The sequence below is a fragment of the Tympanuchus pallidicinctus genome, unplaced genomic scaffold, assembly GCF_026119805.1.
Source record: "Tympanuchus pallidicinctus isolate F22 unplaced genomic scaffold, pur_lepc_1.0 scaffold16, whole genome shotgun sequence".
NCBI lineage: Eukaryota > Metazoa > Chordata > Aves > Galliformes > Phasianidae > Tympanuchus > Tympanuchus pallidicinctus.
The window spans coordinates 16,007,282-16,034,656 of NW_026294679.1; the positions used below are offsets into that span (position 1 = coordinate 16,007,282).

Consider the following 27,375-nt stretch of genomic DNA (forward strand, 5'->3'; position numbering starts at 1 on the left):
CTCATACAGGGTACAACGGCAGGGCACAATGCAGCAATAGGCAGATATTGGGCAAGTTGTGAACAGAATAACACTGCATTCCCACCGGCACTATTGAGCACCAGTGGAGGATATAACCTTGGATGGGGCACTGCATTGCTGAACCTCTTTGGCTGCCCGGAGCTTGGCTGGGGCAACATCTGCCCAAGACAGAAACAGATGGATCCTACTGCAAATGAATCCTGCCTGCAGTAATGCTGCATTTTGTGCAGCATAGCAGAACTCAGTGCAAGTAAGTGCAGAATACGATTTCTAATTGGTTTTATAGCTGATAATTTTTAGCACTGCCAGCAGTGCATAAAGAACTTTGAGACACTCAGATGCTAACAGCCTTTATGGCCCTGTGGCATCTCCACCATCTGCTCCACAACTAGTGCTGTTTGCAGCCAAGGTCCTGGGCAGCCCCCCATCCTGACGTATGGGCAGCCCTCTTCCAGAAGCACCATATCATCTTTGAGCCCAGTCTGCCCCAGCTGCAATGGGAGCTGTAGGAGAGCTATGTATGAGGCCAGGTGGTGGAAGTCAGTTGTAGCAGAGAGCCTAATAATCTCCACTCTCAGCCTGTATGGAGTGGATGAGGAGGCCCTTACCCAGGTGCTGGAGCCTAACCTAGAGCACCACGAATGACTCGTGTGTGCCTTCATTGTGCAGTTCTGCACTGAAGAGGCCCCTAAGCTGCTGGCCTGACAGGATGCTGCACTGTTATGAAGCAGGAGGACAGCCCCATGGTTGGAGAGGGACCTTCAGCAGCCCTTCAGACTGCATCTTGATGAACTTCCAAGTACATTGGACACCATTCTTTGTGGAGGCCCCAGACATGCCATTTGTGCTGCCATCCCTGCAGCACAGCAGGAGCTCCCTGAGGAGCCTGGGAAAGGGAGGCAGCAAGTTCCTCTACTCCTGGCCAGGGCAGGGACTGTTTGCTCAGAGCTGTGTTGTCCTCCAAAGATGAGGGCCAGCAGCTTCAACAACCCTGCAGGAGGCCACCCTTTGAATGGCACTTAGCAGGGCTACAGCTAAAGACAAAAACAAAAAACAAATAAACGAAAAAGCCAAAGACTACAGCACAAAGTATTGCTCTTAGTCATTGCACAGCTGACGTTGTTTAGCACAGAGGCTGCTTTTCCCGTGTTGCTGATGCCTTCCCCTGCCCTGTCTCAGTGAGACAGCCTGATGGGGAGCACAGCCAAGGGCTCCAGGACCTGAAGTTGTCTCAGTGATGTTTGCTCCCAGCAAAAAGCCTGCTGAAGATCTGAGGGCTTGCTGAGGATGCCTGACAGCCTGGGAAGGATCACAGCTAGGACAGCTGATGCAATCTGACCTAAGGGATGCGTCCATACTGTGTAACATTGTGGTCAGCAATAAAAACTGGAAAGGGTGAATTGAGGATGGACTTTGCCAGGGCTGCTGTTGTTCAGGGCCTAGCTGGGCATCAGTCAGCTGGTGGTAAGCAAGTGCTTTTTGCATCACTTGTTCTTCTTGGTTTTCTTTTACTTTTCCCACATCTTATGTATTAAAGTGCCTTAATATAAACCCATGTTTCCCAGTGAACCAAACAGACAAACAGTGGTTGTTTTTATTGTTAAACAACATACAAGGTAACAAACTGAACAAGTCAACACAGTTTTTTTTTTTCCTAAATGACACTTGATATTTGAAAAAACAACAGAAATGACCATGTTAGTATCAGCATGCCTTTCAAGCGGATAGGTTAAATGTTATAATATTATGGCTCTCTTTCCTCAATAGAAGGTGAGAACTGTTTTCCAGCTTAGGAGCTTTATGTCCTGCAGGTACTCATAGACAACTTTCATACCAGTATTAGCATGGCAGCCTAAGGTAGCATGCTTTTTGGCAATGAACAGGCAAGCAAATGCACAATCATCTTCTGGTCATCATCTGCAGATTCTGCATTATCATAGAGGAGTGATGCCACCGGATTTTTCAACTGGTTATAACCCTAGCCTTAAAAAGTGAACAAATGCATTTATATTTTCTCTTTAAATGTGCTTTTATTGTTGTTGAAAGGGATTTGGGAGTGCTTCAACTTGAGAGGGAAATTCGTAGCTCACATAATGCACTCAGATATTCTTCATTGTCAGGATTGTATTCATTGGCTTTCTCATAACATTCAATTGCTTCAAGCTTCTCACCATCTAGTTTATGAATATGTCCAAGTGTACTGAAATCTTCTTCACTTCCTAACCCTGCTTGAATTCTCCTTTCCAACAGTCTCTTCAAGTATTGTTTGATCTTTTTTGCAAAAGAATGATTACCATTTTTTAAACCTTCTTTGTAATATTTAATTGCTTCAGATTCTGATTTCTTTTTATATTGCAGAAAATTTCCATAATAGTAGCATATTTCTTGTTTATCAGAGCAAGTCAGAATATTTATCTTCAGTGCTCTCTGAAATGTCTCTTCTGCTTCTCGATACATCTTTGCCTCTGCATACATCCTTGCCAAATCAGTTAAGGCACTGAAAAATTTTGGCTTTTGTTCAGCCACCACTTTGAAATGAGAAATGCAAATTTGAATGAGTTCTTCTATTTGATCTTGAGGTGGATATCTTGTACTGTTTTTCAACTCATACAGCTTTGCTCTGTAGCAGAGTCCTAGCTGATGAAGCAAAAAGGTGGATTTTGGTGATATTTCCAGGGCTCTCTCCAAAACTTCCTGTGCCTTGTCCAGTTCTTTTTTCCTTCTGTAAAATTTAGCAGCATACCTCAGGAAATAGGGAAGATCAGGAGTTTTCTGCATTCCTTCTTCAATGCATCTCTCTGCTTCATCAACTTGATCTGAGTCCTGAAGTTTCAAAGCAAGTAATGCCAAAAGGTATGTGTCCATTGGATTCAGTTCCAGTGCACGCTTCAGAGGCTCCAGAGATGAGTTCACTTCTTCACATCTTCTGTAAGAAAATTCTTCCAAACGATACATTGCTATCGCATAGCCGGCATTAAATTCTGGGTTGTTGGGTTCCTCCCTCAGAGCGTTTTCAAAGCACTCTTTTGCTCTGTTATAGTACTTTCCTCCAAATTTTAATAGTGCAAATCCTTGCTCAGCATAGATCTCTGGAAGCTGAATCTTCAGCTGAGCAGTATTTGAAAGTTTTTTGCAACTGTTTTCAACTTTATTTATATATTTTTGAGCTTCCTCATATCTACCCATGTGGTAGTAGATCCAAGCATAGTTTCCCCAGGTAATGAGACTTCTCCTGTCAATTTCATCTGGATAATATTTTTTAACTTCTTCTTCAGCTTTTTGGAGATATTCTAGAGCTGCTTTATCTGAGAGCTGTAGGTGGTATATGTAAGATAGTAGATTGTAATTTGAAACGTTGGGTTTTATGAAAAACTCAATCTGATCATTTATTGATTCTTCCAGGCTGGCAAGATCTATATCTTCCTTCAGCAAAGTCCATGTAAAATGACATTCTAGCTGCAGAAGGGAGATCTTCAAGGAATTCTTAGAAATAGTGCTAGAATAAATTAAAGAAGATTGATTAACTTCCTGCTGCTTGTGTTTTTAACCCAAGCATGATGTACTATAAAAGCAGGCAGTACCTTGGCTGGTGCCACTAGTCAACAATAGCTCATGTAAGCCACAACTGTGGGAAGCTGTAAGTCTAGAGTAATTCTTCTAGTAATTCTCCTTGCCAGTAGAACTGAGAGCACCACTTACATAGAGAAAGGGGTGGTGGCCTGGATGCTGTTAGAGAACGGCTGCTCTACTCTAACACCAGCACTCCTCCAGGCCTCAGGAATGTATTACCCCTCCATAAACATGGAGACCCTGCTGCCTTTCTGCCTCTGGATTCCTCCATGCATGTGGGGATGGGCCTGGCAGCAGCTGGGGCAGCGTGTTGCATCAGTTCCCCCTCTTATCAATGACTTCTTGGTCGAATAGTCCATCGTCAGAAAGACTGCTCTGCTTTTTCCTTGTAAAATCAGGAGTATCTACCTGCCTATCTATGTATCTACCCTATCTATGGTGCCATGTATTCCCAATTAGAAAGCTATGTAGGAATTTGTATTTTTTTCTGGGATGAAAGGGAAGTGAGAGCAAGTTCCTGATAAGACCAGTACCTCATCAGAAATCTTTTTCCCCAGGAGAATACCATGGAAGAATGAACCCTGGCTGCCAAACCAGCTTGAAGCATTTTAAATTGTCCCCCTCAAACCAAAATTAAATTTTTTTGTCCGAATTGTCACATCAAGGGGCAATCTAATCCCATCTGGTGGCACGACTCAAGCTCAGATAGATGGAACATGTTTGAAGACCTTGAAGATCCTTTCCAACCTGCAGGATTCTGTGTTTCTGTGCAAGTGAACTAAGCGATTCTGCGTTTCCTGTTGGTTTTGGTGCCTCAGCTGAGTACCCAGAAAACTTCCATGAATTAAAACAACAGTAGAGAGTAATTTCATGAGTAATTTCACATTTGTGAACGTGTGGGATTTAAGTGACATGTTTCTTTTTAGCTCAGACTGACTACACCATACAGAACTGTAATTTGTTGAATTCTCCCTCTCTTTCTGACTGGTTAATAGACAGCCTCGCAGCTAACTGGTGACTAGCGAAACAGAACTTGCAACAACATCCCCAAAACAGATTTGTGATGCAGATAAAATGCAGTTCAGTTTTTGTGCATAATCTGCCAGTGCAATTTTCCAAGTTGTCATAAACATCCTAGATTCGCCCTATTTGAGTGTGTTTGCAGAACAGTCCTCAGCAAATGCTATCCCTTTTCTTCTGCTCCAGACTGCAGACCAGAATGATTTTCTGGTCCTCACAGTAGTAGAGAGCAGAAAGTAAATTCTCAGCTGTATCAGTGCCAGCCATTCCCTTGGCTGGTCAGCAGCTGCAACTGCAGCCTGCATTTCATCCAGAAATTGCGTGCACACAGTTTCTGACAATCAACTCTGTAAAAGCAATAATGTTACAGCATCCAATTGCATCCTTCTCTTACTTCGATTCTTCCAGTGAATATTATGTAAATTATTCTCTGATGCTTAAGTCCCTGCATACCTTACTGCTTCCAGTTATGCAAATTACAAACTTACATTCCCATAGCATGAGAGTACAGAAAAAACAGCATTTGTAGACCAAGCTGCTCTCTTACCTCATGATTTGCCTTCCTTCTTTCTTTTCCTTTCTCTGCCTGTTTGTCGGTAGCTTTGAAGCCCAACAGCTTCTTCCTGCAGTTGAGTTGCCTTTTATGTGCTCTAGCGTGCACGTGATTGATGTGTATGATATCGGGAATCAGAAAGTGAAAGCAAGCTTCACGAGTCTGGGAGGAGCTTCAAGGCAGCCGGCTGGGAAATAGAAACTTATGAGTCACTCTGCTTTTTCCATTTTGGCTTTATGCCACACATTGACTTGTGCTGTGGAGCCCATGGTAACAGCTGCTAGCAGCTCTGTGTCTGAACTTAACTCCAAATGGCTAGCACTGAGAACTGCCCAGCCAGTGCAGCCCGTGGCTGACTGGCTGCTCTGTCAGCGGCAGCTGGGTGTTTGCTGGTCCCTGGGACCGGTAAGGCATGGAGTGTCTCAAATAAGTGTGAGAGGATTGAAATACTTTGTGGACAGTTTTACATTCAAAAGTGTTTCTTTGGAGCTGTTTACCTTCGAATGGGAGGGTCCAAGAGTATTTTCTGTCTGGGGACTCAGCCTGGAAACAAATGTTTCCAGCTTGATACACGAGACTGGGAAATGATACTATTGTATCCAGTGAAGGTCCCCAAAGCCAGAAAGTCATTCCAAAAGAACAGACTCACCTACTGGGGATGAAAGGCAGAGGATGGACGTTTGTCATTTGTTCACAACTTACCACAACAAATGGTCAGCCCATCACTACCAAAGATCAGCACCACCAAGACATGGCTGGACTGAGGAGTGGTGAACTGCTTTGCTTTGCTGTGTTTGTATATCTGTATGCCTGCTTGTCTCTCTTTCCCTATCATTTATCTTTTACTCTTTCACTTTTAGTAATAACCATTGCCTAATATTGTCCCACCTGTAGTGCTTATTAATCGTTATTAGCAATTTAACCAATTTTACATCCAAGTAGAGTATCAGTTATTTACTTAGTTAGTAGAATTATCTCAATAAATTGATTAGTATTATTCTGCTAACTCTTCGATGACTGTGTTGCAATAGAGATCCCTGCTGATGTGAGGAGGTGTGACTGAGGATAAAGAAACCCACTCTTTTGAAACCCACTGAGTGGGACAAGACAGCTGGACAGAAGCTGGATGCTGCCAGGGCTTCCTGAAGAGCAGTGAGATACAGTGAATTGTGAAAGCTTAAATTTCGTTTGCTTCTGTTCCAGGAGCTTTGATATGGGAAAATCATCGTTCTTTTGAAATTGGTTATACTTAAGAGAGAATACTTCATCAAATCAGTTTTGGAGAGGAAGGGAGACATTTAGTAAACTGTACCTTGAATAATGGTGTGACAGTGGTGTTGGAAAAGTAAAGTACTTTCTGTTAAAAAATAATCCCCTTCTGAGAAAATATATATATATTCCTACCAGCTTGGATACTTGTGAAAAACAAGTGTCTTTGCTATTATATGGTGAATACATTCTATATATATTATGACAATTGCATGTATGGGAGCCCAAACATCTTGAACTCCAGCAGCTTGGGGCCATGTCCAGTGCCATGGGGAGCCTGTTCCATGCTCACTGCCTTCTAGAGAAGAGCCTTTTCCCAAGAGACACCTGACCATCCCCTGGCACAGCTCCATGCCATTCCCTCAGATCCTATCACTGTCATCAGAGAGCAGAGCTCAGTTCTGCCCCTCTGCTCCTCTTGAGAGGAGCTGTAGGCTGAAGGCTCCCTTCTGCCTCTTCTGCTCTGGGCTCAACAAGCCAAGAGATCTTGGATACTCCTTATTCACTTTACTCTCCAGATCCTTTACCATTTCTACAGCCCTCCTTCTAGCATTGTCTGAATGTCTTATTTTCTATGATCTGTCCACTGAAATGAACCCCACAAGTGGCTGGCCACCAGCCTGACGTAACCCCAATTACTAAGACATTTTGAACTCAATCCATCAGCCAGTTCTTCACCCATCACTTTATGTTTTTGTCTAGCTGTATGCTGGATGTTCTGATCGGAATGAGAGAAACTGTATTGAAAGCTTTGCTGAGATTTCTGAAATACTACATAACTGGCTTCCCTTCATCAGGTATGTGGCTAACCTTGTTGTAAAAAGAGATTACGTTTGTTAAGCAGAACTTTCCCCCCATGAGCCTGTGTTTGCCGTGACCCACAACAGTATTGTCTTTCAGGTGTTTTTCAGTAAGTCCAATAATAACTCCTTAATTTTATGAAGCATTGAGTGAGACTGGTGGCCTGTAATTACAAGGGTCTTATTTCTTGAAAACTAGGACAACATTTACTAGTTTCCATTCAACTGGAACCAATCCATATTCACAAGACTGCTGAAAAATAATAGAGTTCTCATGATAACATCAGTCAGCTTTTTGAGTTCCATGGGATGAATCCCATCAGGCCCCATAGATGTATATGCGTGCATCTGAAGCAGCAAGTTCAATACACAATTGTTTTTGGCTGGGAGTTTATCATTCACACAATCATGGTCTTCCAGCTCAGGGTTCTGTTGGTCCCAGGCCCCATCAGTGTCCAAGACAGAGGCATAGAAGGCATTAAACATTGCTGCTTTGCCTGCAACCCTGTTTCTGAGGCGACTGTCTTCATCAAGTGATGAAACATTATCTCTGGTCCTGTTTGCTGCAAATGTATCTGAAGAAGCCCTTTTGTTGTTCCTCTACAGCTTTAATTTTGACTGAAATTTGACAACAATCATTTTATCCTTGCTGTGGCAAACAGAATCTCTGTAATCTTCCCCTTTTGCCTGAACTCATGTCCAGTGGCCATACATTTTTCTTTTTCTCTCTAAGCTCTACAAGAAGATCCCTGGACTTTCTGCCCTGCCTGCTTGTCTTCTGACATTTTAGAATTGACCAAGTTGTCTCCATTAGTGCCTTGTCCAGCAGCATCCACCAGACGTAGGTTGAGCACTGCAAATCCACGCTTGCACAAACATTCCCCACAAACACGCTTGCACTGGTGGTAACAGACCAGTGCAATCCTCCAGAGCACACAGAAGAGAGAACACAAGACACTGATTTCTTGCATCGCTGTGCCTCACTATGATGAAGATGGAGTCTGACTCAGCAAAATTTCAAGCTCACCTTTTTCTTACTGTTTCTCCTTGTTTCTGCAGGAAAAGAGAGGCAGGAAAGAGGCAAAGGGCTCAGGTGACAGAGCATGGTGGGGACCAGGGATGTGCAGGTAGGGCCTCAGGAACCTCCATGAGCTGGGCACTGAGTACTTCTCTGCCACCTTCAGGAGGATCTGGAGGGAAACAATACCAATACAAGAAACTCAGGATTGTGAATGGTAGTGGGGTCACCTAATGTGCCATTTTTCCACCACAGTCAAGATCAACACTGTAGGTTATCACTGGTTTCTGGCTTCAACTTTATTGTTGCTTCTATGAGCAGTGGTTCCTCATCCTTCTGTTCTTCTACCTCCTTCCCTTTTCCCTAGGTAGGGCCAGTTTTGTAAGAGGAAAAGCTGGCAGCTGGAAAACTAGGACAAATTTACCTACATTTGATCAACAGACATTGGTTAACCACAGGCATGACTGAGCATACTGTTAGGTTCCTGATCACTTTGGCCTGTATTGTGAAAGAGCCTTTGAGTGAGATCTGAGAGGTGTGAGGTGCACTCTCTTTGGAACAAGTGTGCTGGCTACCTGGGCACTGGCAGTTCAATCATCTTGTTGCTGTACGAGTGACTGACGCTGTTACACCTTATGATGCTTGTTGTAGACCAAAATGTGTACCTTAATAACAGTGTTCATGTTTCCTAAGATTCACCATCTATTATACCAAGCTACAGTGCTGTAGAACTAAGCTGGCATGTCATGAGTGATACCACTAGTTGGATCTGTGAAGGCAATCCCTTCCTTCATCTATTCTCCTTTCAGCCCTTTTCTTCCTTTCTTATGTGCTCTGTGTTCACCCACCCCTTTTCCCCCCTGTACCTTGCACTCGAGTTTCCCAGAGCTTTAGCTGTGCTCTGCCCTCCATTTCTGGTTCAGTGCTTTGTTTGTGTTTGTTTTCTGTTTCCCCAGCTGTCACGTGATTGTGAGAGAAAGAGGAAGTGAAAGCAAGCTTTCTCTCTGAATCTGCAAGGAGCAGCAAAGGCTGCCAGATGGAGAATAGAAACTCATGAATCACTCTGCTCTGTTTTCATCTTGGCTTTGTGCCATGTACTAAATTGTGTTGTGGAGCCCATGGCAACAGCTGCTAACAGCTCAAAGCATTGACTTTGCTCAAATGTAAAGCCATCTATGATAAGGAGAGTATTTCAAGTTAGTATAGCTTGACCTGGTTATCGTACATAAGCAGGATCTCGGGGTCATTCCCCCTCCTGCCTTTGCTGATGAATATATGCATGGTTTTGCCCCGTGCCTTAAGCTTCTATTATGGCAGTGTTGTTTATACACATAACATTCACGTAACTTGGTCCTTTGCTTGCCCTCCTCTATGCTACATCCTCTGCCTCCATTTCCTGAGGGCTCTGCTATCCAACCAGCCCTGTGTTGCTCCATGCTGCCATTGTATTACTTTGTCCTCAATGGCTTGTGCTACCTGGAGCAGCTGCTTGCTGCTCTCCCTGACAAATTACAGTTTTACACCACAAAGATAAACAAATGTTGAGCAAATCAAATACTGACACCTGACGTATTGAAGCAATTGCTGTCACAGTTGTACCAAGCCAAACAAGATTTGAGCAGGTGGAGATGAGCTCTAGCAGAGCAGGCGTGACACACCCCAGTCCTGAGGCCATGCAAACATAGTGCAAAGCTGCTTCTGTGAGGGCAGTACTGTTATAGGGCTGTGTGGACAGCAAGAGATGGGACTCAGTACTGGTGCATAGAGCCCTATGGATATAAACCACCCATTTGTAATTAGGCTAAAAAAAAAAAAAAAAAAAAAAGATAACTTCATAATTAGTGTTTGTGGAATTTGAGCGCCCCTGTTTTGTCAGAATAAGGTAATAAATGTGCTCCCAAGGATGCCTCATGAGACATCTCATGGTGTCTGGTACACATCAGCTGATTTCATGCTCATGGCTTGGCTGGGATGTGGCTGTGCCTGACTAGCTACAGGGAGCATGAGGGAGCATGGAGCACCCAGCAGCCTGCAGGAATGGCAGCTCTTGACTGGATCTGATGGGACAGCAGCGGGGTGAAGCCACAGACAAGACACAGTAGGTGGTGGAGCTGCACTGGAGTTTGTCCATTCACTAGCAGCCTGCCCCAGGTGCAGGTTTTGCCCAAGGACTGGGCTGTGCTGCAGGTTTGGTGGAAAGCTGACACCTTTTTATTAGAATAAAAACAAGCAGTGCTTCTCTTTGCACAGCAGTGGCTCTCCATAAGCAGGAGCTTTGGTGTGCTTGTCCCGGAGATGCATTTTCTTACAGCAGCTGTTGGTCACGGTATCTTTGGCATTAAGCAGGGAAATGGCAAAGAGCCTGAGCATGGAGGCTTATCTGGAGTTTGAGGAGGTGCAAATAAGATGGTGATAAAGCAGAAGAAAACATAGATAAACCAAGTTAGAGAGGAAGACTGAGATCTAGTTAGCAATTATATAATCTTAATTTGGGAAACTATCGATGCTGAAGCTTTCTTGTTTGATTTTAAAAGTACCTTTGGAAAATCTAGTCCACGTGTCAGTGCTGGCATGTAAATATAATACGGTCATAGTAGCAAATGCAAGAGATTCGTGAAAAGTACATGAAGAAATTGACAGAAACAACTGCCTTCGTATTTAATACAAAAGCTTTACTTACTTGAGTGTTCTGTACATATAGAAGAAAAGGGAATGACTTCAAAATATCTATGTGTTTTAGAGAGAAAACTCATGCCTGTACAGTTTCTTGGAGCTGATATCTGCTGACAAGGAATTCCCTCCTAGTGACATTAGCTCAGTCAAATAGTCTGAAATGCAGTTTTCTTCAATAAAATAATGTAAAGAAGCTATACCATTGTAATAAATAGATCATTTAAATATCTAGTTTCCATTAAACCTAGTTAGCATCTAATTACTATGCTTGAGAACAGCATTGCAGGCATTTTATAATTTGTATTTTCCTCTGAGGAGAAAAGTACCCTGTAATTAATCTTCTTGAAAACCCACGCAAATAGTTCAGCATTACTTTTGTTACCCAACTTCTGAAAATAAAATGTAATCCTGTGAAATTCAATTCAAGAATAGAAAGAGCGTCACTTTCACTGAGTGTCCAGGACATCTCTGTGCGTCAAAACTAGGGGATGCAATGGTGCTGAAGTGCCCAAGATACCTCTTTTCTTCTGATATATTTCTCCAAAGGCAGCTTGTGTGTGGTCTTAGCACATTCATTGCTGAGAAAGATGAAAGAAAGTGTTATAGACTTTTTAAAAGAGCTCTTGAGAGTCCACCTTAGTACTATTTTGTGGTAGTCTGCTTCTGAATGTGTATTTTACCCCTTACTATTCACAGCATATTTCATCTGATGGTTTAGCATTTAAACTGATTGCATCCTAAAACACTTCTGTCAGGTGGGAAAGTCACGCACAAGGAGGATACCTACAGGTGCAGTGGAGGTAAAGCAATCAGATAACGCTGTGAACTTCCAATTCCTGTGGTGCCCCTCTTGGGGGAGACAGGGCAAAATGGAAACACACTATTACAATACAGGAGGTTACGACTACTTCAGCCTTATATCCCATGTATGTACTTCACTGCAGTCCATACTGTACTGTAGCTCACAGTGATACCTCCAAGCCTGAGCTTTAACCTCATTAACTGAAAATGAGACATGATTATCAGTTTGCTGGGTGGAAGACTTTCATCCCTTCTCATGGAAAGTTGTAGGACTACTGCTCTCAAGGAGAGGTGCTGACAGTGAGTTAGCTCTGGGTTTGGTTTGTCCTGTGCCAGGCCCACATCACAACCGTGTGCTGTGTGGGGCCCTGCGGTACTTCTGAAAGTAAGAACTCCAATGAAAATCTTCACGCCCTCTAAATAGACAGAAACACTTGCTTTCTTGACACATTACTGCTCTGCTACTATGTATTTTATTTCAGGTTTCAGTATTATCCCAAGGATATTACTATGTGCAAGTGATGTGAATGTTTGTACTTCAGGCCTGTATGTGGTTCAGGTTTTGCAAGCATGGCCACACGCCGCCTGACCACAGGCTCTGGGACACGACAGATGTTACATGTGCTGCCAGCTCATTGCCTCAGAGCACTGGGACGGACCAGATTGGCAGCAAGCTGCTGGAGCTGTGCACCTGCATGTAATTCAAGCCTGCTTGTATCAGATTTGATATATTTAGATTGTGCTCAACGATGATGGATAGATGATCTGTTCTTTGTGAGAGGATAACGGTGCTGGATGCAACGCTTCGAAACCCTCAGGAACGGAGTGCCCGTGGGTGGGGACGGGATTGCGGGCAGGCTGAGGGGTCATCGGGGCAGAAACCTGCGCAATTATTGGCCGGGGGGGTGGGGGGGGCATTCGTGAAATTTCAGTCTACAGAGTTTTTTAAAAGTGAGTTCAGGGAACGGGGGGGGGTGTGAAAAATTCCCATGTAGCTGCTGAGAAGCGCTGAATCACGCCGCCCAAGGTCGCACAGCCGGCGAGGGGCGGCGTGCAGGAAGGGCGCAGAGCTGAGGCGCGCGGCCCCTCAGCGCAGCGCCGCGGAGCAGCGCGGCCGCCGCCCCCGGGCGGGCTCCCGCCCCTCGGGCCGCGATAGGCCGCGCCGCGTGGCCTGAGCGCCGCCGCCGGCCCCGCTCCCTCCTCCCGCCGCGGGTCGGTGCGCGGACGGTTCCGTGGCCGGGGGGAGGCGTGAGGGCCGCGGGACACACCCGGCCCAGCCGCGCGCTTTCAGCTGCTCAGGGCTGCGCAGCCCCGTCCTCGCCCCGTCAGCGGGCGTCCGCCCCCGCCCTGTCACGCGGTCCCGTGCCGGCCGCGGGGCTCGGCGGAGGAGGAACATAAGCCCGCGGCGGGGCCGCTTTCTTATACGGAGAGCCGTCCTCCCTCAGCCCGGCAGGATGCGGGGCCTGCTGCCTGCAGCCGTGCTGCTGTATGGCGTCGTCGTTCCGGGCGCGTTCGCCGTCGGGAGAAGGAACGTGGACCCCGAGACGAACATGAACATCGTGAGTTGTGGCGCGGGGCTGGGGAACGCCTCTGGAGCCGGGCGGGTTGTAGTGCGGTGGAGAAGCCGCTGCTGGGGCTGCAGCCTCTGAACAGCGGCGGTGCCAGCTCGGAGGTGCGTTGTGCCGTGTGGTTCCGGGACGGCGGCTTCGGCTACTGCCGGCCCCGAGCCCCGCACCTCTCTTTCGAGTCCTCCTTCGGCCCCTGATGCCTGCAGTCGATCTCTCTTCTGTGACTTCTGAGCTCGCTGTGTGGGTTTCGCTAGAAAAGAGCGTGCTTATAGAATGTACGTAATGCTGGTGCCGTCCTCCCGTAGTTGCAGCGACAGCTGCTTGCCTTTCTGTTCGGTCCTTCCCTTCCGAAGAGAGATGAACTCTTTGTAGAATGCCCCGGGTTGGGAGCGTCCCGCGAGCAGCGCGCTGCTTCTGGCTCCACGCAACACCTCCCAGAATCAAAGCCGGTGTCCAAGAATTGCGTGAACTCCAGGCTCTGTGCTGTGACGCTGCCCTGCAGCACCTGTGCCACGCAGGCTTCTTCCTTCCTTCTCATCCTCTGCATGCCGCTGTGGTACCAGGCGTTGCAGTGCTTGTTTGTTTTTGGAAGATACTATTTTTCTTGAGAGAAAATAATAGAATCAGGGGATGACCACGTCACTTTTTGCCTGCCATTTCTGTCTCAGAGCTTTGCCCTGTTACAAAAACTCCCTTTTCAATGCTGCAATCTTTTGCACTATAACAAAGGTGTGACAGTGTGTGGGGACAGTGTAAGTCCTCCCTGGTCCCTGGGCTAATGCTTGTACTCCAGCAGGCTCTTACCTCGCGTAGGTCTCAGAAGAAACCTGTCTGTGGTGGATGGAGGGATTGCTATGGTACACTCCTGCCGTGTCCTGTAATTTCACCTTGCTGTTGGGAAGGAGCCCGGGGTACTCTGAGCATGTTAATGAATGAAGCAGGCTGGGAGCCTGACTTCTTTCTTCTTTTTCTTCAGAGTCAGATTATCACGTTCAGGGGATACCCCAGTGAGGAGTATGAAGTGATAACAGAAGATGGGTACATTCTTTCTGTTAACAGAATTCCTTATGGAAGAAAAGATCTGGGACAGAGCAAAGGTAAGATTTATTTCTGCTTGGAAAAAACAGTGAGGCGTGGAAAAGTTCTACACTTGATTAAAAAGGGAAAAAAAAAAGTTTGACAGAACTTCTGCTCCTACAATCATTCAGAAGAAGATTACAGACTGTAACCTATGGAGTTACGATCTGTGACTAGTGAATGTCATGGCCAGAATGGCTCAGGTGCATTTAGAGTGACTTCAGTGAGGGAGGGGTGAAAGAATTAGAAAGCTGCCTTTTCCTGGCATTTCCATTTTGTGACATTAACACAGTCCCTTTGTTGTTTGGTTTTTGATGGCCTGAGAGGCCCAGATCTTCTGGCAGGGAGAAAATAGGACTAAGACATTTTTAAATATTGATTTTGTGTCCTGAAAAGAGTTTGACTGTACCATTGTAGCACTGTTTCAAACCACATTGAAAAAAAAAACCTTATAAAAAAGAATTTTGTTAAAAGTGCCTGAATATTTTCGGAAGTAGGCACAATTTGTATTCCTCTTCTTGTGAAATACAACTGAACTATAAGAGTTCCCATTGGGAGCTTCACTAAATAATTACTTCCTGATTTCTGGGGCATAGGGGGAAGAATCATTTTGCTCATTGTAACCACTGAATCTGCCTTTGCAGCAAGTTACAAGCTAGAACAAGTTCTGCTGTTGTGGTGTCATTTTGTATACGTAGCTGCTTAAATTGGAAGATATTGTAATGAGAGAAAATAACTTCAGAGCATCTTGAGTAGAATACAGTTTAAATACAGTGCAAATTAACATATGTAGCAGATTATTGGCAGCAGTGAGCTCAGACCAGCTTTTTTTTTGGGTGTGATTTGATGGGGAACAGGAAGGGTGTTTGGCATAAACCACCAGACGACTCTTTCACAGTAATCTTTACAGTTTATAAAATTGCTTAAAGCCATGGAAGGAGTGCAGGGGGTGCTCAGGTGATAGAAATGGAGTATAAGCTGAGACTTATGGGAGCAGTATGAGCAAAGGTTTTTGCAGAGACTGAATGATGGAATGCTCTAAAAATGAGAGAAATGTGTGTGGAGGAAGAGAAATAGATGACCTTTGGATTGTTTCTTGCTCTGTGTGCAGAAATAAGTGTGTCTGAATAGCAGTCACTGAATTTGGTACTGGTTATACCACCACCCCTTAGAAAAGGTCATACTGACAACTGCACGTGTACAAAAGCAGCTAGTTTGCATACAGATTGCATCTATCCTAAAGACTACCTGAGAACCTTTGGGACAAAAAAACTTGCAATGAGAGGTTAAGAATAAACAAGTGGTGTTCAAATAATAATTGATTGCCCTTTTGCTGTGGGTGCAAACAAGACTATGGGAAATGCCTCTCCTCTTCTAAAGGCCAGGCAGCAGTCTTGCCTGCTGGTTCTGCAGGTGTTGGGGTGTTTGCACCACGCACTGTCTTTCACAAGGTTGGTGCATGCATGAAGCCAGTCAAACCTGGCAGATGTCTTTGTCCTGAAGTTTCAGAGAAACCACAGGAAAAATCTGCCTGGAACGTGTTGATTTTTTGTTAAATCTTTCATCTATGACATAAGCAAACAGAAGTTTCCTGACTTGTGGGAATTCTCCACATTCCCCTTGCCACACCCTCTATCCCAAGTTCATGTTTTGCAAAGTGCCTTAATTTTAAAAACAAGGATTACTGAGCACATTTGGGGAAGTATGATCTCTTAGAAGAATGGAGATCTCAAAGTTCATGTTGATCTTAAGTTTTTACAGACTTGGTATCTTTTCCCAGAAAGATACCAATGATGTGTTACTGCTGACTTAGCGTATATACGCCATAATTCTTTTGCAATACCTGCTTAATGTGAATAGGATTCCTTGGAGTTATGGATCACCTGATGTTTTGGAACAAACCTACAGATCCTCTGCTTAAAAAAAAAAAGGGGGAGGGGGGAGGAAAAAACAAATGGGGAGCATAAAAAAACCCAACAAGTCAATGATTTCCATTTTTATTAGTAAGTAAAAATCTTAGGTAACTGCATTGTACAGGTGAGAATAGCATTGAAATAAGTTCTTCTTTCTTTTGGACAGATTAATATTTTTAATAACTTTACTTAGGCCACATATAGATTTATTGAAGTTTTAACTGTTTTACTGAAAGGAGTTGTTGATGTGACAGTAAAAGAATGTAAGAGGGTTATATTTCTAAGTGTATCTTCCAGTTAGAATTGGGATTGATTGTGATTAGAACAAAATGTTATGTATAGGAAAGGGTATTTTTAAGTTTCCACCCTTCTTTTTCCCTTTTTGGATTTTTAGGACCAAAGGTGATTAAAAATTATTATTGTCGAAGTCAGTTTGTCTTGTGATTGCACAAATCATGTGCTTCAGGAAGTGAAAACGGAACTGGCAGAAGTTCAGAAGCTGGTGGTTAACAGGAGGACAGAATTAAAGCATTGAAGGATTTGAACAGCTTCCTCCTTTCTATGTTAATTAAAAATAAATAAATAAATATATATATAGGTTTATCTGAGTTTAATAAAAGGAAAGAAAATACAAAGCTAGAATTGGTCATTACTGAAAATAAATTTAGTGTGAGGCATGAAAATCCTGCACGCAGAAAGAGATGAGCTATTACTACACTATAGAAAACAGTAGTGGAATTGTACTGTTCTGAGTGTTTGTTTGGCATTGCTGGAGATTTGTTTTTTTGGCATGGGCACTATGTCACAATGTTTTTATTTTTCAAATGAAATGGGAAAAACAGGCATGAGAAAGCTCCCCTTTCCCAGACAAAAAGGCTGTCAAGGGAGAGAAATGTTGCTGATTTGGGTTTATGGAACTCACAATAAACCTTTCTGAACACAGCCTGGTTGTGGCTGTTTCTACTGAAAGATCTAAGTCCACTTTATCAATGGAGAAAGCACTGTGTGAACTTGGGACTGTTGTAGAACGACGTATCATTGGAGGAAGTTCAATTCCTGAGTAATTTCTGGCATTGAGATAAAATTACCATGTCTCGGATTTCAGTTATTAAAGCAGGAATAAAGGAGTCATTTTCTGTTTTAGAGTAGGAGTGTCAGGAGAGAAGTTTGCAAAATTTCATGTGGATATTCTCTGTTGTGCTTTAGCTACTTACATTGCCTGCATTAGAAATAGTGTGGCCAGCAGGAGCAGGGAGGTGATCATTCCCCTCTACTCAGCACTGGTGATGCTGCACATTGAGTACTGTGTTCAGTTTTGGGCCCCTCGCTACAGGAAAGATGTTGAGGTCCTGGAGCATGTTCAGAGAAGGGCAACGAAACTGGCGAGGGGTCTGGAGCACAAGTCTTATGAGGAGCAGCTGAGGGAGCTGGGATTGTTCAGCCTGGAGAAGAGGAGGCTCAGGGGAGACCTCACTGCGCTCTACAACTTCCTGAAGGGAAGTTGTGGTGAAGAGGGATTTGGCCTCTTCTCCCAGGCAACGAGCAGGACACGGGGTAATGGCTGCAAGTTGTATCAGAGGAGGTTTAGATTAGACATAAGGAAGAACTATTTCTCTCAAAGGGTGGTCAGGCACTGGAATGGCTGCCCAGGGAGGTGGTGGAGTCGCCGTCCCTGGCAGTGTTCAAGAGGCGTCTGGATGACGTGCTGCATGGTATGGTTTAGTGCTTGTGGTGGCAATGGTGATGAGGGCACAGTTGGACTAGATGATCTTATAGGTCATTTCCAATCTTGTGATTCTATGATTCTGAGGGAAGAAGGGCCTTTGAAACTTAAACTTCCTTATTGTCTACTCACATTGTTCTTTGGGTTCTGCTAAGAGCGTTGGTAACAAAAAGATACTGGTTGGGGCCAATACTGGTACTGCTAATCTTCAAATATTGAAGTTGAAATATTCAAAGTATGAATCTGATGCAGACTTTCAGTCACTCACCTGGATCTTTCTTAGCTTCCTATTAACATGGACTTGAAAGTCTGTGATAAATGCTTTGTTTTTCAGGTCCAAGGCCAGCTGTGTTTTTGCAGCATGGTTTGCTTGCTGATGGCACCAACTGGATCACAAACTTGGATTACAACAGCCTTGGCTTTATGCTGGCAGATGCAGGCTATGATGTATGGCTGGGAAACAGCAGAGGGAACACCTGGTCCAGGAAACATATACACTTCACAGTGAAGCAAGAAGAGTTCTGGATTTTTAGGTATCCTCATCTTTATAGACAAACTAAGTGTGCTATTTGTGAACAAGTTTCTGTCTTTTCCTGTCACTCCATTTCAGTTGTGGTGTGGATGTACAAGAGGCTTTCTTTCTGTTAGTGCCCTGACGCATATGTAGAGCAAATAAAGGGAAGTTTTATGGTTGGTGTTGTATCCTGAGACGGCTCTCATAGATGGTCAGTAGGACAGTAATTGCTTTCAGCAGTACTTGGTGTGATGACAGCACCAGAGTGTACAGTTTCATCCAAAGAAAGCTTTTCTTTATGTCCAGGCAGTTGGTCTTCAGAACAGTAAAGCTCTATGCAACTATTGCACTCCGATAATTTTGTCTTTGCATTGTAGCTTTGATGAAATGGCCAAATATGACATTCCAGCTTCTGTGGACTTCATTTTGAAGAAAACTGGCCAGGAACAACTATTTTATGTTGGCCATTCACAGGGCACCACCATGGGTATGTGAGAAGAGAAGATGCATTCAGTAGAAAATGCTGTTTTTGAAATGATGACAAATTCTATGCGTATGGTTTAATGATGTTTAAAAAAAAAAAAAATTAAAAAATCTACAGCTTCTGTTTTTTGACTGCTTCCTGAAATATTCGTCATTAAGAAGAAAATGACTAATGTTCTGTTCTTACTTTAAGTGGGAGGCTGTTGAAATGAGAAAATGAAGTTATAGATTCAGTACAGTTCCTACTGAAATATGTATTTTGATAAGCTACACATAATAATAATGTAGAGTTATGAGATATATGTAGAATAAATCTACCATTTCTGGAATATTTACTGTATAGAAGGTCTGCATCAAGTACTTCTAGGCCTGCGAACAAAAGAAGAATATTGAGTTGCTCAGCACCAACTTTTCATTTTCAGAAGATAAGAAATCCTTCTGATCTTACAGAAAATAGTCACACTATTGATCTAAGAGTTTTGCACACATCTTAGATGGTTAGAGGTAAAATCACCTCCATAAGAAATTCTTGTCTGCTGTGTTTCAGTGATGATGTTTGTTAATTATTCTCTTATCATTTGCAGCTTTCATTGCTTTTTCAACTTTGCCAAAGCTGGCCAAAAAAATAAAAATGTTCTTTGCCTTGGCACCAGTAGCTACAGTCAAGTTTGCCACTAGCCCTCTGACAAAGCTGGGAGCATTTCCTGATCTGCTTATCAAGGTTTGTTTTTTCATGTTTGTATTTTAACCCAAAGGAAGAGTGTCTCTGGCTGAAAACAGTATAACAAAGAACGTTAATAGCTGTGGATTAGAGATTAGTGTGTTCCACAGGAACACTGGGCCAGTTTTTCCACAGTAATGCTATGCAAGTCAGCAGTGACTTCTCTGGTTTTACTACTGTCTAATGATACAATTTGCATTGGTGGTGTTGTGTACCTTACAAGTACAACATCTTAGGTGGAATAAAATAATGGTTGTTGTGGTTACATATTTCTGGAATTCAGGCTAAAGGAATAATGCAACAGTTCTTCTGTTTTAGGAGAGTCGTGTGATAGCTTTAGATACTATTTTTGAATTGTGATGAACTTTAACAGATTTATTTCACAATGACTATTAAGTACAGGAGGAAGATCCATCAGAAGGTGATGATGTGTAGCAGCTTTATTTAGATGTTATTAGTCATCTTCTGGAGTTTGTCTTTCACCATTAACAACAAAGGGAATGTAGACAGACTGGCAGGCTGCAGTCAGCGCCTGGAGTCAAACATTGTGAACACCCTCCTGTGTGTCATTTTTAATGATCACTTCTTTATACCACCTGTGGCGATTCCCATGCAGGCCTGGTTGTCCTCGGAGATAAAACCTTGTGCTGGTTTTGTGCGTCCTTGTATGCGTTACTTATACCTGCACCAAAAGCAGCTAACATAAAAAATGAACTTTATGTGAGAAGGAGTAGCTGATCAGTGCCCTGTGCAGATGCTTGTGTTGTGCTTGACTCTCAGGGTGACTTGCAAAAAAACCAACCAACCAAAATAAACCAACTGGATTGCACAAATACTTGAGAGCCACAAACCTGTGGGTCAGTCACATTCTTAAAAACGCTGTATCACTTTCTAAGGAAGTGCTGAGTGGGCCACTTTAAAATTTTGGAAGTTTTAAAAATACTAACAAGAGGAAGTAGCCACAACAGCTCATGCAACTTGTTTTTCTTGCAAGTTCCTCTCTTCAAACCATGTAAGTGCAAGGCCATTTCACATTAGCAGGTGCAGCTTAGCCTTAAACGATTCTGATAACAAGAAGCTCTACAGTACTCCTTTAAAATATTGATTTTAAAAATGAATTTGAGAGGAGATTCGAAATTGCATCATTGTCCCAGATCCCATATACATTTTGTGGGTGGTAATTCACTGCACTGTTCGTAGCAGAATCACTAACCCTGACCTTCCCATAGGACTGTAAACAAGCTTGATAAGGAGATAGGTGTTTGGTTTGTTTTTTTTTTTTTTCTTCTTTTAGTATGACTTACCTGTCACCAGTGCAAATGGAAATAATTACCTTAAGGATTTTTAGTATTAAAACTAAAACCAGGTGATTCAGTTCAGTTACATGTCTGTGCTACGTTTGTTATTTTGTAGAACTTGTTTGGAAAGAAGCAATTCCTTCCTCAGAATTTTTGGCTGAAGTGGCTTGCTACCCATTTTTGCACCCACAGAATACTTGATGACCTTTGTGGCAATGTATTCTTTCTTCTGTGTGGCTTTAATGAGAGAAACCTGAATATGGTATGTTTTGATGTCTTTTAACAGTGAAGTTATTGCAAACTCTTAACAACAGCATTGACTATATCACTGTACCAATTGTTCTTTACGTGTAAATAGAAAATAATGCCTTTGTTATGCAAAGTGTACACATATATATTTACTTGGTGTAGATGTAATTGTCCAGTTGGAATGGATAGAATTCGCCTTTTTGAAAAGATACTGAGAAACTAAATTATTTTAGGTATTTTGGAGCAGTAGGTAAAAGAAATGAATGTGATGGAGCAGGAATGTCATTCATCTTTGAAAGATGAGAGGAATAAAGATATCACTTTCTACCACTTTCAGTGAAACTGTTAAAATTTTCTGGTCTCTTGGTGGACATGTGCAGTTGTTTTCTCTGGAGCCAATGTCCACCCCCGCTGATGACTTCATCTCTGGTCCTAGTTGCACAGGGTTTGTCCGTATAACTTTTTGTTATCTAAAAGCTTGTTCATAGTATCATAGAATGGCTTGGGTTGGAAGGGACCTCAAAGAGCATCCAGTTCCAGTCCCCCTGCTGCAGGTGGGGTTGCCAACCACTGAATCAGGCTAGTCACTAGTTCAGGCTGCCCAGGGACCCATCCAACCTGGTCTTCCTCACCCCCAGGGATGGGGCATCCACAGCCTCTCTGGGCAGCCATGCTAGGTGCTAACCTAATAACCATGTCAGTGAAAATTTCCATCTTATTTAGTTAACAGCAATTGGTGTGTATTTTTTTTGTTTTCTTTTTTAAATGCTTCTGTCCTTGACAAAAGCAGAAGCTGGTATCAGATTACCCATCAGTAGAAGGAAGCAGAGGATGTCTTTGGTTGGAGTGAGATGGAATTAGTGTTATTTTTGTCACTGCTCACCATGTGTGAAAATGCATTTTGTATGTCAACTCAGGGGTGCAGCTCTTTTGATATTTTCTTGCCCAAGATACATGTATTCGTCAGCATTAAAACTGTATATTTTTAATTCCAGGATTCTAAGTTTCCCCTGGATATAGGATTCTTTTAAGCTGAAGGTGTATGATGCTTTGAGTCATTGTTAGTTGACAGCGACTCATTTAGATGTAAAGCGATTTTGATTTTTCTCTGAAGATCCATGTAAATATTTAATGTGTTCCCAACTCTTACAATTACAGCACTTTTTGAAAGGTGCTCTAACTATATAAGAATAATTAGGTATGTCATTATTATGTTTAAAAATGAGCTGTAAGTTATGCAGTCAACTACAGTACGTATGAAACCTTAACCTCATCTGTTTGTATGGTGCTTGTGAAGTGTTTTCTTTAATTTCTTTTTTTTCTTTTTAAGAATAGTTCTAAGAGGAACTGTCAATTTTGTGTTAGTTGTCCCAGAAGAAATAATGGGTAGATCTTTTGTGCTGTGAAGTGTAAATTGTGTTAATTATCTTGTTGCAGAGCCGTGTGGATGTGTACTCATCACATTGCCCTGCAGGGACATCTGTACAAAACATGATCCACTGGAGCCAGGTAGTTTTCAGAATCTAAAGTTCATGACTCTAGCCTGTGGAATACCTACACCCCCTGATATTTAAGTGGAATAAAATTTCAGTGTGTGTATGTAGCATAGCCTTGATGAAATTATGGAACTGCTAATAATCAGAACAGCAGCTGTTCACTGCAGCTGCTTTGATATTGACCTTATGGTGACTGAGCCCTCCTCCCTATCTCAGTAAAAACATGCCGATCTTAAGCAGTTTAGGCCAGTAAACAATACAAGTGGAATGACTTAACTCAGTAACAAATATTTGCTTGCCATTTCAGCAAGCCTTGTTTTGACTAGAAGTTATATTTTTAACCAGGGAAGAGTAGCTTTATATTCAACCATATTGTTTGGTTTTATTTTATGGGTTTGTTTTTTTTTTTTTTTTTTTTTTTTTTAATATATTTTGTACTTCACCTCAGAGCACAGTTACTTCCTGCCTATGATGCTGCTGTGCTGCTCAGCAGGCCCAGCTATATGCTGGCAAACAGGAGGAGATTGTCATGGAAGCAGTGATCGTTGCTGTGTTTGATCTTGTAGGTGGACTTGTTCATCCATTCAGAAGTGATCTGTTGCACTGCAAACAGTGGTTGAGTGTTGAACAGAAGGAAATTTGTGAATGCTTTTTTTTTTTTTTTTTTTTTTCCCCAGAGAGGGGAAATGGTGTTAAATCAGAATAGACTTTATTATAAAGGTTCACTACTGTATTCGTGTAGGTTGCCATGAAGGTAATACCTTCTACTTATTTCCATGGAAATGATGAAAGACGCAAGAAGTACAGTAACACTATCTGATAGAGCCAATTTTCAGCTGTTTTCCAACATAGTCACTACCATTAGCTATGCATTTTTGCCAGCAATTAACAAGAGCATGCATACTGCATTTGTAAACATCTGCACCAGTGGAGGTGAAACACTGTTACTGTCACTGCTGAAATGTACCACCCACTGCCTCACTGTGTTCACTTCCTACTGTTTGGTCTTCAGAAACATTCAGCAAGCATCAAGGGATGTCAATAGGTGCAATTTTTTTTCTGCGTGGAGGAATTCAGTGATACATCTTTGCTTCGGGTACCATTGTGTCAGACTGCCCCTCTGCTGCTGTCTGTCTCTCAGCAACAAACAGTAATAGAATATTGGCAGAAGGTTCAACCTCTGCTTCTGTACCAACATCTGACTCTGACACTGTGGCTCGAAATAATAATATAGGGGGCATTACTTTTGGAGCAGACCTGGTACATTTAAACAACTATGCAACTGTTTCAGAAGTAAGCATGAAGTTGTCACATCCTGGCTTTGGATACTGAAAACTGTTTTTCTTAGTCTTTCCTACTGTTGTTATGACAGTCGGTAGTCTGTTGGTATTCGATCTTAATGTTTCCAACTCCCAAGATGTGAGGCAAAGCAGTGATCCTTGTCCTTGTAAGTACTTCGCATTTCAGTGTCTCATGTGTGAGCTGCCTTTGCCAGTTCTTCAGCAGATAGTGCTTTTTTTTTTTTTTTTTTTTTTTTTTTTAATCCCTTTGATAAAAGTGTTTTGGATTTTCAATGTGTGTGCGAATGTTTATTCATTTCTAGGCTGTGAAATCTGGGGAACTCAAAGCTTATGACTGGGGAAGCAAGGCTGCAAATATGGCTCACTACAACCAGGTAGATACTTTTCATGGATCTGTTTAAAATTTTAAAGTGTTGCAAAAACAAGTCTTTGGGCACTTATTCAAGGTGCTGCGTTTATATTGTGTTCTAAATGGTGTTGCCCTGTAACCAGACTGGAGATGTGCCTTTTCAAAAATAAAGAAACAAAACACAAGTATTCTTCCACCCCCCAAAACCACAAACAAACAAAAAACCCCACCAAACCCACAATCAAGAAACACAGAGCCGTACAGCTCTGAGGTAGTCCTCAATCATTACGGAGTCCATGCTCAGATATGAAGTTGTGGTGGCACAGTGTTTCTTGAAGGTCATCCTTTTGTCAAAATGTAATTAAAATTCTGCCTATGTCATGAAATCCCAGTGCACTTCTCACAAGTAGGGACATACTGTAAATTCGTGCATATTGCTTATCCTCAGCTTCTTAATCTTCAATTGTGTTTGTTTCTGAATTGCTATGTGTAGTACTAAAAATATTTTGCTCCTCGTCATTTTAGTGACTGGAAAATACTGCAGTAGTGTACTTCCAAAGGAGCTGTCACTTCTGTTTGACTGGGGTTTTGAAATTCTTGAATGAAATGTGTACTCAGAAGTCTCAGTGTTACTTTCCTAGCTTGCAGGCTCTCCAAGCCACATTTTTACTGCTGTATATAATATAATATTGCAGAACACTTTGGAATTACTTTTCTTCTTGAAAGTCAGGATTCCATCTATGCCTCTGGCTGTCCAAAAACAAAAGAGAAAGTCAGAATCTGACATATCTTTACAGTTACTAGTATATTATGCTGCAGTTTAGTACTGTCCTAGAGACTTGTTCTTTCTAATGCTTTCGTTTCCATTTTTTGTGTCCCTCAGTCTACTCCCCCTTTCTACAAAGTAAAAGAGATGACTGTACCAACTGCTGTATGGACCGGTGGACAGGATTTGCTGGCAGACCCAAAGGATGTTGCTATGCTGCTCACTCAGATCACAAACTTGGTTTACCACAAACACATTCCAGAATGGGAACACTTGGATTTCATCTGGGGCCTTGATGCACCTCACCGCATGTATAATGAAATGATTAACATGATGAGGAAGTATTCGTAAACCAGCATTGTATTTCAGAGTATTAGTTCACCAGAAATTCACTTTTCTGGAGCATTTGCTTTTCTGGCAATAATGCTACATTGCTTATTTATGTTATGTTTTTAAAATGCCGGGAATGCCTACTGAATAGGATTCACATTTGATTTTTTTCCTCAGTGTTATTTTTCCCTCTTGCAAAAATCCTCATTCTAACCTGCTGATTTTGCACACAGTGGCACAAGATCAAAAAACAAGCAGTGTAACTTTGCACACATATCATGTGTATAGATTTAGTTATGTCTGAAAGACAAAATAGTCCACTGAGCACCAGAGAACTTGAGAATTTAGAAGTGTTTTGCTCTGTGTGAAAATGCTGCCAGTTCTTACTACATTGCCACTTTTGAGTACCTTTCAGAAGTACTCCTTGTATTGCAGTGACCCCATTTGATGCTGGTACTTCAAAAAGCACTTAGTGACTTCCTGTTGTGTTATTTTAGCCATCATTCAGAAGCTAGCTAGTGATTTTCTTTTTCAATATTGCCAAGAAGAATTGTCTTGAAGTCATAGAAGATCACCGCTGTCGATTGGAAATCAAGAAAAATGCACTAATCAAACAGCATCACTGAAGCTTTCCATGTTCCACATAATAGCTATGGATAAGGATTATTACTTGCCTTTGCTAAATCCTGGAACAGAAGAAGCAGTTAGAGGGAATAAAAGAAATACCACTTTTATCTTTGTGAATAGGTTGTGACTTACTACGAGAATGATGTAAAACATTTGTGTTTTATTTGCACTGACCACTAGAAAACCTTCCTTTTCCCCCTGCCACTACACTTCTGGTCAGGGAAGAGCCAATGTATTAATTCTGTATGTTGAGCAACTTAGTTTGCATGGACTCTTCCATCTGCTGCTTTGAAAGACTGTTTACTTCTTAGCTGGTTGTATGGTGCTTGCGGCCATTGTGTTCAGGAACTGTAAAGCACGGTGGTGAAGCCTGGCAGTATTTACATCAATTTCCATTTGTTTGTTTCCACTTTATAATGGGGCTAAGCCCCCATTCAGTGGGGGTAGAGAATTCACATTTGCTTTAGAGGCCTGACTTTGGAGCTACGGTTGTCTCTGGTATAGGTGCCTTGCTCTTTCCGTTGACTGTGCAGAGAACTTTGGCTCCTCAGAATTTCATGCCTAATGGAGATGAACAATCTCCGGAGTCAGTTACCTCAGTCCAGATGGTAATTTCTGTGCCATAGTTGGAGTTTGTTCCAGATCTCTGTAATCCTAAGCGAAGGAACTGCCTTTTGTATATGGCATAGAAAACAGTACACTTTAAACTGAGGCAGCCTTTTCTTCTTCTTTTTTTTTTTTTTTTTTTTTAATTGGAAAAAGGAAACGACACAAGAAGTTGTGTAAGCCATAAATTAGTGTTTGTTTTGTTGTTTTGTTTTTTTTTTTTTTTTTTTTACTCCTAATTCAGTCTCAGGGAGTCCTCAGGCTTTGTTTAAGGAAAAAAGTGGTTTGTGGTATTTCAGTTGTGATTCCTAGCAGGACCTTTAAGTTTGCTTTGTATTTGTAGCAGCTACATTTGCTTCACACTGATGTGCTGGAAGGAAGACTGTAGGAATCCCAATTGACTAACTCTGCAGCTGTGATAGTATGATGGCAAAAGCCATGTGTGTTACATTCGTTAAACTTGAGATATTTCAATAAATGTGAGAGACCTGCTCAGAGTTTGGAGTGATGTGATCTGTTTGACTTCTTGTTTCATGTATGCTTGTGAACCTTTGTGGCAGAGAATGCAGAGAGCCAAGTCTATTCTCACAGCTGTTCATCCATAAAACAAGTACAATATAAAAGTACAA

General features: G+C 42.4%; 2 protein-coding genes across 2 annotated transcripts; one reads left to right on the forward strand and one right to left on the reverse strand.

The window, feature by feature from the left end:
- Window positions 1–1,578: 1,578 nt before the first annotated feature.
- IFIT5 (interferon induced protein with tetratricopeptide repeats 5) lies at window positions 1,579–5,403 on the reverse strand. The gene is made up of 2 exons (XM_052677360.1): window positions 5,159–5,403; window positions 1,579–3,517 (listed from the first exon to the last, which is right to left on the reverse strand). Exons 1-2 carry the CDS (start codon window positions 5,161–5,163, stop codon window positions 2,083–2,085), a joined length of 1,440 nt encoding a protein of 479 aa, XP_052533320.1. The 5' UTR covers window positions 5,164–5,403; the 3' UTR covers window positions 1,579–2,082.
- Window positions 5,404–12,969: 7,566 nt separating this feature from the next.
- On the forward strand, window positions 12,970–27,243 carry LIPA (lipase A, lysosomal acid type). The gene is made up of 9 exons (XM_052677367.1): window positions 12,970–13,284; window positions 14,270–14,390; window positions 18,341–18,539; window positions 18,898–19,007; window positions 19,588–19,724; window positions 21,138–21,284; window positions 22,709–22,780; window positions 24,371–24,442; window positions 25,301–27,243. Exons 1-9 carry the CDS (start codon window positions 13,180–13,182, stop codon window positions 25,532–25,534), a joined length of 1,197 nt encoding a protein of 398 aa, XP_052533327.1. The 5' UTR covers window positions 12,970–13,179; the 3' UTR covers window positions 25,535–27,243.
- The last annotated feature ends 132 nt before the right edge of the window (window positions 27,244–27,375 follow it).